Source organism: Dipodomys ordii, unplaced genomic scaffold, assembly GCF_000151885.1.
Source record: "Dipodomys ordii isolate 6190 unplaced genomic scaffold, Dord_2.0 Scaffold59, whole genome shotgun sequence".
NCBI lineage: Eukaryota > Metazoa > Chordata > Mammalia > Rodentia > Heteromyidae > Dipodomys > Dipodomys ordii.
Window position 1 is genome coordinate 2,953,788 of NW_012267275.1, and position 16,333 is coordinate 2,970,120.

General features: G+C 35.0%; 1 protein-coding gene across 5 annotated transcripts in view; it reads right to left on the reverse strand.

The window, feature by feature from the left end:
• The window catches only part of Ttc37 (tetratricopeptide repeat domain 37), an 87,668-nt gene that overhangs the window by 64,985 nt on the left and 6,350 nt on the right, over positions 1-16,333 (reverse strand). For all 5 annotated transcript variants that reach the window (XM_013022068.1, XM_013022067.1, XM_013022071.1 and 2 more), the window contains exons 3-8: positions 12,760-12,903; positions 10,929-11,020; positions 10,456-10,531; positions 9,852-9,992; positions 8,108-8,206; positions 7,883-7,991 (exon numbers count right to left, since the gene is read on the reverse strand). In XM_013022068.1, the coding sequence (XP_012877522.1) occupies positions 7,883-7,991; positions 8,108-8,206; positions 9,852-9,992; positions 10,456-10,531; positions 10,929-11,020; positions 12,760-12,903 (661 nt within the window). The remainder of the gene's footprint in view (positions 1-7,882; positions 7,992-8,107; positions 8,207-9,851; positions 9,993-10,455; positions 10,532-10,928; positions 11,021-12,759; positions 12,904-16,333) is intronic.

Sequence of the window (16,333 nt, forward strand, 5' to 3'; positions counted from 1 at the left end):
ATATTTTAAGTAGAAACCACTTTATCCAAATACACTGAACCTCAAGTCATAGCACCAGTAGACTTAAGTTGAGCAACCTATGACATGCCAGATCTCTCTTTCCTATTCATCAGGAACAATTTCAGTTGTTAAATGAAGGACCTTCTGTCAAAGGGAGATATTCACATCAACCTCTGTCTGTGAGCAGCAATACATTACAAAGGCACATAGTACCCAAATCCAGTGGAATTTGTTAGCATTTTAGGATCAGGACACTAAACAATGACTTAATCACAGTCTTGTTAACAAGTTCAGCAAATAGGTTTCCATTTATGAACTATCTTCTATATAATAATTAAACTTATTAACAACCTAATGATAGCATTTATTTTTAAATTTATTCTGATAAAAAAAATTTTGTTTAGAAAACATTATATACAGCCATGCATGGTGGTATATGTGTATATTCCTAGCACCAAGGAGGCTGAGGCAGGATCCTGGACTTTGAGTTCAAGGCTAGCTTAGGTTCTCAAAAGAAAACATTTATATATTTTGTTATATTTCTATTTTCTTCAACCTCTATCAATCTGAGGATTCCTATCTCAAGAAAAGTATACAAAGAATTTAATATACAATTTCTGGTTTTAGATGAAGAATAGCATTCAGCACTCAAATAAATTACTTAATCACACAAGAAAGTTCTTGAAAAGTAAAGTTACTGTAATTTGAAACAATACAGAAAACAAATAAAAACAATTTATCTGAAAAGACCTACTGCCTTAATATCCATGTAAAATATGACCCTTAACCCATAAGTAGAACCACTGTTTTATTCATAGATGTTAAAGGTAAAGTATTTGCATAGTACCAATTAAACTTTTCAAAATCAGAAACTACAGATGTAAAATCCAAAAGTAATAAGTTATATAGAAATACAAATTAGCACCATTTTTTAAAAATCATAACAGCGAAAGAATGAAAGCTTTAGTACTGTTTGGCAAAATATGAATTCAAATTGATTAATAAGTTGAAAATGACACATACCTAGCTTGAGGCTGGTGGTTCATGCCTGTAATCCTAGCTACTCAGAAGGCTGAGACCTGAAGATTACAGTTCAAAGCCAATCCAGGCTGGAAAGTCCAGGCTAGGAAGCCAAAAGTAGAGCTGTGGCTCAATGGCAGAGCACTAGCCTTGAGTAAAAGGGGCTCAGGAACAGTGCCTAAGCCCAGAGTTCAAGCCCCAAGACTGACCAAAAAAATTTAAAAAGAAAAAGACACATGCCTGCTACTATAATGCTTCCAGACATGTATTTTTTTGTTAATGTTCTCACAATTGCTTCCATAAATATAAACAATATGCTAGTCCAATACCCTTACATCCTCCCAAACAAAGCAATGCTCTTCCCTGGTTCTAACAAGCAGCATTATTTGAAGTAGATATGTCTACACTAAGCACCAAATAACTTAAAATACAGCATGCTAACTCTTGTTCATAGTTTCTCATTTAGTAAGTCTGGTATAAGACTTAATAATTTACATTTCAAACTAGCTCTAGAGATCATACTTTAAGAACCACAGGTCTACAGTTGTTAGACAATACCATATGGTAAAATACCATAATCCACTTTTACTGTAGTCTAACAAATATAACCTTTTTTTTGTTGCCCCTGTAAACAAATGGTAACTTTTAGAAAGTATCAATCTCGTACATGTGAGATATTCATTAATATTTTTATAATTCTTTAAAAAATACCATCATGAATTGTTATTCAAGAGGTAAAAACTAAGAATTAAAATAGAAAATTAAATATATTGACATCCAAAAAAAGGGGAAAAATGCTATTAAAATTTTACCTTCAACTTCTACCTATCTGAGTCAGAACTGTCTTACTCCATAGGAACAATTAATGAGAGATTACCTTGGCAACATAAATTGTGTTTATTAGGGAAAAAACACATCTGGGATGAAAAAAGGGAAAAGCCAATCATGCATCTCTCCAATGATCATCCAAAGTTAGAGTACCTAAAATTGTACATGGGTAAGAAAAGCATGTATAAGCACTTTCCAAAAGGCTTAAGATGAACAGGGCAACTTCTAAAAGAAGGTAAACCGATGTAACATATTCTTTGTTAATACCTAAAAGTACAATTATAGAAACAAAATGAGATTTTGGAAGACTATATTTATGCAGCTCTTGGTAACAAATTCTCCACATAGGACCAATTGTAACAAAAACTAGCAGCATTAATATAATAACATGCTTTGTGAAGATACCTTGTACCCTCAATTCTCTCTTCCATATTCATTGTTGAGAATACTACCTAAAAAAATCTTTGTTGAGAATAAAACAGAAATAGGTATCATTGCTTTTGAATAGAAAAATCACTAATTTATCCTCTTTTTAACATTAAAAGGATTCAAAGACTAGAGATTTATGACTTTAAAATAGCTTAAAACATTGCTTTGTTGTTGCTATTATTTATGTTCACTTGTCCTCAAAATGGCAAGTAAATAGGGTAGTTCTATATTTAGTTTTTTGAGGAACCTACATACTGCTTTCCATAGTGGCTAAACAAGTTTACATTCCCATCAACAGTGTTAATACCAACAGTATAACAGAGTTCTCTTTGGCTGCATCTTCATCAGCATTTATTATTCATTGTTTTCTTGATAATAACCATTGTAACTAGGGTGTGGTGGAATCACAGTGTTGTTTTGATTTGCATGGCCAGAGATGCTGAACATTTCTTCATGTGTCTATTGGCCATTTTTACTTCTGAAAAGTTTTTCTTTAAGTCATTAGCCCATTTATGAATTGGGTTGTTTTTTCTTTGAAGATTTATTTTTTGAGGGTTTAATTTTTAAGCTCTAAATATATTTGGGATGTTAGGCCTCTGTCTGAAGTATAGCTGATAAAAACCTTCTATTCTGTGGGTTTTCTTTTTGCTTGTTAGCTATGTCCTTCACCATGCAGAAACATTTATGTCTGTTGCAATTCCATTCATCAAGTTTTCCTTTGATTTGTTGTATTTCCAAATCTTTACCTAAAAGTTTCAACCTGTACCCAAGAACCCTAGTGTTTCCCTTACCTCTTTCTATAATAGTTTCATGATTTCTGGTCTAACATTGAGGTTTTTGATCCATTTTGAAATGAAGCTGGTGCAAGGTGATACATAAAGATCTAGTTTCAGTTTTCTGCATGTGGATATCCAGTTTTGCCAGGCCATTTATTGAAGAAGCTCTTTCTTCCAGCCTATTCCACTCCTGAGCATTTATTCAATAGAGTACAAACAAGGCTCTAGAGCACAACCATAGTTCATTATAGAACTATTTATACCATAGCCAAGATATGAAATCAGCCCAAATGCCCCTCAGTGGATGAATGCATCAAGAAAATGTGGTAATGTGCACAATGGAATTTTATTCATCCATTAGAAAGGATGATATTGCACTAGTCATAAGGAAATGGAAAGACATAAAAAAATTATATTAACTGAAATGAGCCAGAACCAGAGAAACAAAGGCTGCATGGCTTCCCTCATCTGAAGTAGCTAAAATGTGGCTATAAATCTATAAGTAAACATACTGGATTATATGCAAATTGTTACAAATGAAATAACTTAAGTATAATAGACACTGAAGAAAGCTGAAATAGTATAATTCTTTACAAAGACTTAGTCAAAGACCAACAAAATAAGTACCAGTGTTGTAAGCTGAAGTTTCTCAGAAGTCACACTGGTAGGTGGAATTTTAGAGTCTTTATTACACAGCAGGCCACAGACAGCCAGTTGTTACAAAGGCCTGCAGCCCCCAAATACACATAACACAATTAGGAAACAGGCCAGACGGGAAAGAAAGAACAAAAACAATACCAAATGCCATGATGAATGGAGACAAGCCAGGAGACAGGACACAGAATGTGATCATGGAGACACATGTGGCATGGTGTCCCAGTGCATGCACTTTTCCATACCTAAATAGAGTCCTTGCAGGGTTACAGGATAATTCAAGTCCCAGGCACTGGACTGACAGGTTCAGCAACCTATCAGCCAAGTGCCCGCCCCTGTTTTTAGGGATTCAAGTATACCTATCACCTGGGGGGGAAGGGAGAGGAGGTACATCACCCTCCCCCACTAAGAAGACAAGATGCTAGAACTTAAGTAGACATACTCAGGTACCAGTAAAGCTTGCCCATCTAGGAGAGACAGGCCTTAACCATCCACATATGTTATTCTTAGAGGCTATTCAGAGGCAGGTGATTCAAGCCGTTTATGGAGTGAATCAAAGCTTTCCTAAGGCTATGATATATTCATTTCTCTAAAGCACAGCACTCCTAGCTCACCTGATTGAGCCAGGTATATCTGCACTTCAAAGGATGGTTTGTCTCAACTCTAGGCCTTGGAGCTGGGTGGACAGCCCCAAATCTCCTGCCTAGACACCAGGATGTCTGCAAGAAATTATTTAGTCTCAGCCACCTTATTTCACCAGGAACTAAGTACTTGCAAGATGCTGGGGGGGGGGGGGAGGGTGGAGCCAAGGGGAGATTGGTAGACAGATGAAGAGGAGAAGAGGAGGAGAATACAGCCAAGAATTCACTGTATATGCCACAAAATTCAGGGAAAAAAAGGGGGTAGGTCAAAGGTGGGTAAAATGTTGAAGGGGGTGACAAAGATCAAGATGCATTTAATACATAAACTGCTTTGTTAAGTGGCAAAAAAATTAATACATATACTACAAAATTAAGAAAAGTGAAGGAGGAGGGATGGGTGACACTGCTCAAGATGCACTGTATTCATGAATTGCTTTGTTGAACGGCAACCCTTTGTACAACTACTTATATATATAAGTAGTTGTATTTTTTAAGTATGTATTTTTTAAGTCAAACTTGGGGCACAGTCCATGGATAAATAGTGTTTTGCAGGTGGGATGCAAACTAATACCTATGGAAATATGTTTTCTAAAGTGAGTTACAAAAAAAGATTTTCGTTTAAGGATACAGGTGGACCCGATGCAACTATGAGAAGTACAAGTTGTCATGACAAAAACGAACTTTACAACTTTGGGGGGGGGGGAAGGGGAATTGAGTGGGGGGCCGGTGGGAGGCTGGGAAGGGATGTGAAGGGTAAACAAAGGAGGAGGCTGCAATGCTTGATAAGAAATGTACTCATTATCTTGCCCATGTAATTGTAACCCCTCTGTACAGTATGTTCACAAAAAATAAAAAAATAAATAAATAAAGATGAATTTTTCTTTAATAACTAATTCGTTTTTATTTCTGGCATACTAGAGAAACTGATTGATACTGTAGAATATTTCTTTCAAGTAAATCTTGCTTGAGGGTATAGAGAACTTGTACAATTTGAAAGGATATTTATTTCCTTATTTTAATCTGGATTTTCAATTACTTCTAGAATAAAAAATATGTATTGATTTTCCAGTGTTTCAGAAGGGACCTAGAACCTTATCCTTGCTAGGCAAGTGCTCTATCACTGAGTATTATCCCCTGTCCCCACACCAAAAATCACAGGCTCTTTTTCTGCTTGAATTTAACAACTAAGTTTTCTTATCCTCCCCTCCCTATTTCAGCAACAAAGCAAGATAAATAAAAAGGTCATTTAGCATGAAAAAAACATTTCAACAAACAATTGAACTATAAAGGCTATTTACAACTTATTACATTTTACAAATTGAGTTATTGTGAAAATGAATCTTCAAGTTTCAACATCCAGAACAAGACAAAAGAAAATGTTTGTCCAGGGTGGAAGGGAAGTAGTGATTACGTGCTATGTAGTAGCGATTTCTGCAGATACCATAGTACTGTGGGGAAGGAAGGAACAGCTTTTACAAGACTTTTCAAGATTTTCAGAAGTTCTTAATTTTCAGAATAAAGAAATTTTGGCTTAGGGCTGGGAAGGTGGCTCAGTGGTAGAGTGCTTGCCTTGCATGCATGAGGCCCTGGGTTCGATTCCTCAGCATCACATAAACAGAAAAAGCCAGAGGTGGCACTGTGACTCAAGTGGTAGAATGCTAACCTTCAGCTGAAGAGCTGAGGAACAGTGCCCAGGCCCAGAGTTCAGGCCCCACAACTGACCAAAAAAAGAAAAAAGAAAAAGAAAAGAAAAGAAACTCTGGCTTAGAGGAAGAATAAAAAGAAAACAGAAGTAATCAAACATAACTTCTTATTGTTCTGAGGGAACTATTCATCTTTACCCCAGATTATTAACACTTTACTTTGGGAGGTACTTAACCTCCAAATACAAGTAGGACTTATCAAAAATATAGGTTAAAGTAGGGAGATCCAGTAGGTGTGATGGTCATTTCCTTTCAGGAAGTCCCCCTCAGTTATCTCTAGGAATAACTTTCAACTATTTGTCTGCTCTGGCAAATAAAAGAGTTATTTATATATAAAGTATTCCCATGTATATTCTCATTTAGTAACAAAGTGAAAATAAAAACAGATGAGTAAATAGTTCATAGTTACCACCACATTGGTATTATTTCTATTGCAGTTACTGATTTGAACTTGTTCAATTCAGGAGAGTAAGTATGGACAGAGATGATATTCAAACTATTTTTTTTTTTTGTCGGTCATGGGGCTTAAACTCTGGGCCCGAGCGCTGTCCCTCAGCTCTTCAGCTCAAGGCGAGCACTCTACCACTTGAGCTACAGAGCCACTTCCGGTTTTCTGGTGGTTTATTGGAGGTAAGAGTCTCAAGGACTTTCCTGCCTGGACTGGCTTTGAACCACGATCCTCAGATCTCAGCCTCCTGAGTAGTTAGGATTACAGGCGTGAGCCACCGGCACCCAGCTGATATTCAAACTATTTTAAAACAATCTACTCAATACAAATACTGGCAAAGAAGACAGAGACTAGTGTGAAAATCAAGATGGCCCAACTCTTCAAGCTGCCTAAATATCCATGGGGCACAACACATTCACTCCTACAAGTTTGTCAACTTCTAACAATCTAGTTTTTATCACTTCTCTTTTATCCCCAAAGAAAATATGAAAGTCACAAAAGCATTAATTTTGCATTGAAACATTCTTCAACCTGAATCTGTCCTATTTCATTAAGAAATACAGCATTCACAAAGTTCATTACTTTTTTTTTTTTTTTTGGTCAGTTGTGAGGCTTGAAACTCTGGGCCTGGGTGCTGTTCCTGAGCTCTTTCATTCAAGGCTAGCACTCTACCACTTGAGCCATAGCACCACTTCCAGTTTTCTAGTGGTTCATTTGAGATAAGTCTCATAGACCTTTCTGCCCGGGCTGGCTTTGAACTGCAATTTTCAGATCTCAGAATCCTAAGTAGCTAGAATTACAGGCATGAGTCACCAGTGCCCAGCTTTAAATTCATTACTTTATAATATTGCAATATTAGAAAAATGTTCTTGTAACACTGATACAACATAAACACTAAGAAAGCTAATCTTTCCCAAGTTCAATTTATGACATTCCATAAAATGTAGCCACACTCATTCAGCCAAACTACATCTTAGTTATGCTTTCCCTATAAGCAAACAAACCTATTTTATTATTCCTTAAAAAAACAAAACCAAATGTACCTAGCTACACAGCTCTGTTCAGCCATCAGTAGTAATTTTCAATACCATCTAATAATGTCAATAGAAGATTCAAGAAATTCTTCAATTACTACTATTTAAAAAACTTTACTGGTAAACAAATGACTCTGTAATTCATAATTCTTCTATGTAATTGCATTTTCCTGTATTATCCAGTGTTTTGTGTATATAAAAGCTACATACTGTATTTATTTTATGTCCCCTAACACTGAAACAACACTATACACTTGCTGAGCACTAAGCCAGTTTTTGACTGATTGCAATATCATTTCCATACAATCACAGACCCCTGGGATACACAACATAATAAAGAAGAAATTACCTGATTCAATTAAATGCAAACAAATCACTTCTAATGGATACTGTACAGTAGGATAGATGTTTATCATTCCTTCACAGGCCTTCTTCAACCTAGCAGCCTCGTGGGGAAACTTGAAAATATAAAAGCAAAATAAACTAAAGTCCAATAGTAATAAAAGAAATTTTTGAACACTTTCCTAATTAGAAACACATAAAAGTCAAATAGAAATTTTTAGAAACTACTTACTTTGGATAAACACTGAATGAAATGTTTATAAAGCACTTGGTGATCTTCACTAGGAATTGTATCTGATAAGACCAGTGCATTTTCAAATGCAGTTAAAAGCTGAAACAAAAGAAACCTGTGTTGCATACTTTAAAGCCAAATGTTATAATCAGTTAAATGTATAATACTAGTTTATACAGACCATACCTTCAACTGCTGTAAGTACACTTTACTGACTGGCCCTAACAATATCAATGATGTAAAAAAAGTTCTAGAATGCAGTATAACTCTATTTGGCCATAGACTTCACTGAAGTAGTAAGTGATAACTATAAATTACCAACGTTAATTTAATAAAACATTCTTTCATTTTTTTGCTATGTCACAAATAAGTCAATGGAAGCATAATCTTGCTTTTTTTTTTCTAGTGCTTTGAATCAAACCCAGGGCCTTGTACATGCTAGGTGAGCTTTCTACCACAGAGCTATATTCATGAAGCTAAATTCTATTTCTTCTTTAAAAAAAGAGACATAGCCAGGTGCCAGTGGCTCACACCTATAATCCTACTCAGGAGGCTGAGATCTGAGAATCACAGTTCAAAACCAGCCAGGGCAGGAAAGTCCATGAAACTCTTATCTCCAATAAACCACTCAGAAAAACGGAAGTGGCACAGTGGCTTAAGTGGTAGAGCACTAACTTTGAGCTGAAGAGCTGAGGGACAGGGTTCAGGCCCACAGTTCAAGCCCCATGACCAACAAAAAACAAAAAAGAGAAAGAGAGAGAAATGGTTGAATCATACTGAAAGCACTTTTCTTAAGCAGTGTTTACTGACTCTGGAGGAAATTTCAAGGGACTTTTTTTAGTATATATTGAATAATAACAGCAATATGAGAAGCTAAGGCAAGCACTTTATAGCACATTATATTAACCATTTGGCTTCATGAGTTCTAATTTTAAAAATGGGTATTCATATAGAATCTTTTTCATTCTCACATTTTTGTTCTCATCTCTTAATACTTAATACATTGCCTGATACATGATACATCCTCATTAAATATTTTCTGAATAACAGAACAAATCAATGAGTAAATGAGTGAACAAATATACAAAAGAAATGAACTTTCTATCCTATGTAGACCCTATTAACTGTTATGATTTAAATTTTTTATTCAATTTAACAAGCATACATCAAGTGACTATTATAATCAGAAATTAAGGTGATTTTTAAAGTTAAAATAAAAAGAAATATTTTCTGATTATGGTTCAAAACCAATGACATACTCTTAAAAATTCTTTTTAATTAATTTTAAAATATACACTAAAAAGGAATGTTATCTCGTATAAATATTCTAATTGCTAAATATAAATACTCTAGATGAACTGTTAAGCCTCAAACTAATTCAGAATTCTTAACTCGTAAGTAAAAAGAAGCATACCTTCAAAGTACAACATTTAATAAAATTTAGAGCAATTTTGTGAAAACCAATTTTTAGGTTTTTTTCCAGTGATTCATTACTGACAGTGCATATTCCTATTAATGTGAGAGAATGAAATTCTAATACTCTGAGAACAATTCTTTTCCCTTCAGAATGTATATGAGACTACAGGCCAATAATTCTAACATTATAAAGAAAAGCCCCCATGAATATAAAACTGTAAAAAAAAATAGGTAGTGTGATATACATATACTACCTAAAATATTTATCACCCTTTTCCAAACTCAAATAATCAATTTTCTTGTTCAGTTGTGAGGAATATGTCAATACCAGTTGTTGGGTTTCATTATTCTCATCCTCTGTGCTCTCAGCTAGCAACTGAGTCAATTTTCTCCACAGCTGATGAAGCTCTTGCTTATCTGCACCTTCTTCCTGCCTTGTCTTTATCAATTTGTGCCATGTTCGTGCTACCTATTGAAAAATAAAAATGTAAATGGCAATAAAATGTGAAAATAAAATTTTTATATACTAATACATAAAAATTGCATCTGTTAGAAGTCCCATCTGTTAGAAAATCCATTTAAAAAGTTAATTGGGAAATTCTAGTTTTTTAAAAGTACAACAGAGATACCACAGTAGACACAAGTAGGATGACTACATTCAACCATCACCATAATTTACATCTATGGAGATGTCTAAAATAGTTCCCCAGGCAAGACTTTATTCATCTAACTTCTAAACAATTTACGAAAGGTTTAGAAATTATACCTTAAATTTGAATTCTAATTTACAGCTTCAAAGCATTGTAATTTATCTCTTAAATTCTATTGATAACACTACATGTTAATTTTTGATTAAGCTTAAAAAAGATTTCTTCTAATAATAGTTCTACTAAAGTAAGTCTAAGACACTAACTAGAAAATCAACCACCAACCTCTAGGTGTTTCTTTTCTTGGTAATACAGATCCACAAGTTTCTTACAGACATCACACCACTTCTGTTTGTCAACGCTTAGGTCAAAAAAAAAGGGAGAGGGGAGATGTTAAGGTGTTAATTTGACAATGAAACAAACCAAGGACTTACAACACTAAAAATTAAAAATCCCAATAATATTATCAATTTACATTAGAAAATATTCTCTCTTTATACTACAGTAAAATTTTATGAGTTAAAAATAAAAAGGTTTTAAAAACTACCTTTCATTACATGGACTGAAAATAATACTAGAATTGCAAAGTTAATTCAATTTTGCTAATAGCAATGTTTTGATGCTATTTCAGTCACAAGAGATTCAGTTACTAACATTTGAGACAAATGCATCCCAATTGGCACTAAGTGTTTAGGGTAGTTCTACATAATTTTCAATCAGCTTTGTAAAGAAACTAGCCTTTCCCCTATATTCATTACCTTTCATAAAGATCCAGGAGCTTTTGGTAAACACCAGGTAAGTCATCCTTGGCATTTATGTGGTTACACTTTTCATACAAGCTTGCTAAGCCCTACAGAAGGAGGAAGTAGTGTTACAATCTTACCCAAAATCTCTGTATCTCATTTATTTTACAAAATAATGTGAAAATCTCTAAAGATAACTTATCATAAAGATTATCATAGTTTATAGGTAAAATATATGAGGTTTTCTGGGAAAAAATCTGGAGATAAAATTAAGGATGTGAGGGCATAGGAAAACACAGATTAAAAAATATTATCTGTCTCACTATCTTGCCCATGTATTGTAACCCCTCTGTACAGTATTTTTCACAATAAAAAATAAATAAAAATTTAAAAAAATATTATCTGTGAGTAAATTCTTGTTGAATCTGGATGATAGGCATAAAGTAGTTTATTATGCTATTTGCTTTATTTTCAAAATGCATTTGAAGTGTTTCACACTATTTTTCAGAAAAAAAAATTCAGCACATTGGGGCTGGGAAGGTAGCTCAGTGGTAGAGTGCTTGCCTTGCATGCATGAGGCCCTGGATTCGATTCCTCAGCACCACATAAGCAGAAAAAGCCAGAAGTGGTGCTGTGGCTCAAGTGGTAGGGGGCTTAGCCTTGAGCTGAAGAGCTGAGGGACAGTGCCCAGGCCGAGTTCAGGCCCCACGACCAGCAAAAAAAAAAAAATTCAACACATTTTAGAAAATAGCTTTTTGGAGGTATTATTGATATGTAAATACTGTATACATTAAGATGTACAACTTGGTATCTGATAAATGTACATATTGTGAAATGCATATACTGCAACCAGGCTAGTGAAGCCATTACTATTACACAGATACCATTTTGTGTGTATGAGTATATACGTGTACTTGATGCACATTTAAGATCCTATTTTATTTGATACTGCTTTATGATACAGTCAAAAACCCAGTAGTCTATGAAAATTAGTATTTTTACTTCAAATAAAGATACAGATATCGCCAGGAGCCAATGGCTCATGCCTGTAATCCTAGCTACTCAGGAGGCTGAAATCTAAGGATTACGGATCAAAGCCAGCCAGGGCAGGAAAGTCCCTAAGACTCTTATCTCCAATAAACCACCAGAAAACTGGAAGTGGTGCTGTGGCTCAAGTGGTAGAACACTCGCCTTGAGCTGAAGAGCTGAGGGACAGCACCCAAACACAGAGTTCAAGCCCCACAACCAACAAAAAAAAAAAAGATACAGATATCCTCAGTCAACATATTTTACCACACACCTTACATTCATATTCATTTTTAGCTGAGACAAAAAGTCCACTCACCAGAACATACTACTTCCTATTAATATAATTTCAAAGATGTGATTAACATATGAAACAAATTAAATATTAAAGATAAAACATTAGAAAATTCAACTAAAAACAATTAAGAAAAAAGAAAAAACACTACATTCAAGGCAGAGAATTGAAACTTTTATATTATTTTTAGAAAAGCCTATGATTATGTACTTCTTTTTCCCCACTTAAGCACAGATCTGGGTAAGTATGCACATATAATTAAACCGGAGAGTTACATAATTATTTTTCAACTTTAATCTGCATACAAAATAATCCAGAGTAGAATGTTAAAAATGATCAACAATATCTTGGACAGTGCTGTTTTTCCAAAATAACTTTGAAGTTTAGAAGACCAATAAATAAAAGATTGTTCTTACATGGGGAAAAGGAGAGTAAAGTACTTATTTTCAAATCGTTACCTCTATTTTTAAGAATTAAAAAACAAATACAAATTTTCCATACTATAGAAAAATAATGTACACATACCTGCCAAGCTAGTAATTGATCTGGCTCTAGTTCAGCAGCTTTCTTATAAGCCCCCTGGGCCTGATCAGGTTGTTCTAGCTCAGCTGCAGCAACACCAATAAAAACCCAGGCATTATAGTTATTTTTCTCTTGTTTTAAGACTGTCTGATTAAAAAAAAATTAAGACAAGTCATTACATTTTGGCAACTACTGAAGAAATACAATAAAACAACAGTCTGTTAAGGAGTCAGGAAACTGATATATGATGGGACAAATGCAAAATGCTACCTAACCCTTCTGGCTGCAGTGTGTTAAAGGAGAGAGGAAGTTAATGGTACCAGTTTGTAAAGAGTGTAGAATATAAGGTATATTTCTTGAAAGCTGTTCACATGATCCTGATGCTTCCACAAAAAATTCCTTCCTGCTCTTTGAGAATACTGGGTATCCTCCTGTGACATTCCCAGTAAACTCACAAAACTATTCTCTATTTCATTTCACTTCATCCAACTGTAATAATTTTCTTTACCCTAATGTTTTCTATAGTATCCAGATTGATTTTTGTGTAAATTATAAGCTAGAGAAAAGTAAAGACACTCTTACATGACTATACCAAATGTATGTTCAAAATAAATAGCAGCTGATCAAAGTTTAAATAACACCTGCCATATGCAACAAAAATTACACATAGAGACTTTTGGAAATAACAGCTACTTACAGGTGGACCCATTGCAACAATGAGATGCACAAATCGTTATGTCGAAAAACGAACTTTCCAACTTTGGTGGGGGGTAGGTGGATGGGGGGAGGTGGGGGGAGTATGGGAAGGGATAAGAAGTGGAAACAAAGAGGAGGCAACAATGCTTCATAAGAAATATACTCGTAAATGTTTTTTTTCTTTCATGCATTTGTTTCTAACGCAATTATAAGATTATTTCTTTGTTGCTTTGTATGTCCCTCCCCCACAGTATAACCCCTGCTTTCACTGTATTTGATGTTGGTATAATTTGTGGAGGGGGTCGTTTAAATAAGGATACAGGTAGACCTGTTGCAACAATGAGAAGTACAAGTTGTCATGTCAAAAACAAACTTTACAACTTGGGGGAGGGGGAGGAGGCTTGGGGGGGGGGAGGATGGGAAGGGATGGGAAGGGTAAACAAAGGAGGAGGCTACAATGCTTGATAAGAAATGTACTCACTATCTTGCCCATGTAATTGTAACCCCTCTGTACAGTATTTTCACAACAAAAAAAAAAGAAATGTACTAGTTATCTTGCCCATGTAATTGTAATTCCTCTGTACAGTATTCTCACAATAAAAAAAGATAAAATAAAATAGCTTGAAGCAGGAAGTAAATACATTCTAGAATGTAGGTAATCTAATATTAGCCTCTCAAAGTTTTACATATTCCAGGCAAAATAAAAGCATTTCTATGAGTTGAACCAGTCAAATCATTATCCTTATATGTTCCCATATAATATTTCTGATAGTCACCAGAATATTGTACAAATTCCATTCTGTCCAATAGGGTATCTCCTAAAAAATCCATAATGCTTATGTTCTGAAAGCCAAGTATAATGCAAGGCCCACAACTGCTGAACAAATGCCACAATCAATCACCCATTACTGACTATATGGCTAATGATCACTTTTTCAAATCTGAAACACATTTTAAGGAATAATTAAAAGATGTTGAAAATGAGTATAAAATTCCAAGAAATTGTGGGATACTTGACTCCACCTGTATAAAAAATCCATTCAGGTGCTGAATGTGATCTTGCATGCCTATAATTCCAGCACTGGGAAGGCTGAGTTAAGAGTATTGAGTTTAAGGCCAGTCTGAGCTACATAGCATGTTATAGGGTACACAGCCTGAGGGTACATAGCAAGACTCTATAGCTTGTTATGAATGAATCTATCTTGCTTAATTCTATCTTGCTAAAAATGAATGAAGACCAATTCATTTATTTTCAATCAACATCCTAGGTTCCTTCAGATAAGTAATCAGATGCTTGCCATTGATGTTTTCTAGTTGGGTCTCTAGTTTCTAGTTGGGTTTCTAGTTTCTAGTTGGGTCTCTCCAGTACAAATTGTGCACTACTAGGTGGAATTCAAATCTGAATTCTGCAGAAAACTTACAAAAAGAAGACTGCTACAGTACTGAAGTACAGTAAAAATGGATTCACATGTGAAGTATTAAATAAGCCAAATACTTATCTCTACTTTTTTACTCCACCTCTCACCCATGAGTCTGATGAGACTCTTCACCTTCTATATAAGGATTAGTACCATCACAGCTTCAGGAGTCACTACCAGAAACCTAAACCTCACAAGGGCATCCTTTATCCTTAAATTCTCATCTTCATGCTATATATTTCTCTTGGCCCTGTCATCTCCATATTACTCTCCTAATTTTTTTTTTTTTTTTGGTCAGTCATGAGGCTTGAACTCTGGGCCCGGGCACTGTCCCTGCGCTCTTCAGCTCAAGACAAGCGCTCTACCGCTTGAGCCACAATGCCACTTTTGGTTTTCTAGTGGTTTATTGGAGATTAGAGTCTCACAGATTTTCCTGCCCTGGCTGGCTTTGAATCCTCAGATCTCAGCCTCCTGAGTAGCTAGGATTATAGGAGTGAGCCACCAGCGCCGGCTCTCCTAAATTCTTTATAGTGACAATTCAAATCAGCCAAGTTTTCTCCATATTTGAAACATTCCTCTTCTGTTCTTCCTTATTTCAAAAACACTACTATCTTTGAAGCTAATGTGATCAAACCATACCACCAAAAATATGCTTGGTGTTATCAACATTCATGATGTCTCATTGGACATGGTAGCCTGTTAGTTATTAACCTTCATAATACTCTTTACCCAGAATCTTGATTTCCAGCATGCCAATATCTCCTCTTATATCTTCCCTATTCAATTACAGTTAATGATTTCCATAGCAACAATTCTTAAATCTTTATTATCCCAAATTCGTGACCCATGCTCTTTTTTGCACTATTTAACACACTACTTTGTATTTTTCATCTATCCTTATCCAGGTCAAAACTCCATGGCCCATCACTGTCACTACTCCCTTGACATCACATCCTGAACTCTTTTGTCTTTTATTCACCTTGTCATTCTCACCATCCATAGTCTAACCACATCATTTCCATATATAAATTTGAGAAGCTTTATATAGAAGGAAGAACTACAGCTGAGTTCACCAATTTCACCTTCCAATATGAAAATTCAATGGGCCAGTTCTTCAAATGGGCCTAGTAATCCTTTCAATTCTTACTAGTAACTTTGTTTTCTCACTCACTAAGAATAACAACTGCTTCAAACTTTCTTTTGTCTCAAATCTCTTAGGCAAGCCATCCCACTATCAGTTTAAACTTCTACCAAAAAAAAAAAGAGAAGCCATCAGAAGGGACTGTTAACCTTTCTCACTACTAAATCTATAGAGGAAACACTGTATATGATAGAAATAAAAGGCCTATTCTCAAGCTCTAAATCTTATCTTCTCTCACCTTCCCAAGGACTTTACTTGTACCACAACCCTCTTATCTTTCCTGTATACTCTTTCTAATAGGAACATGTTCTTCACACATAAA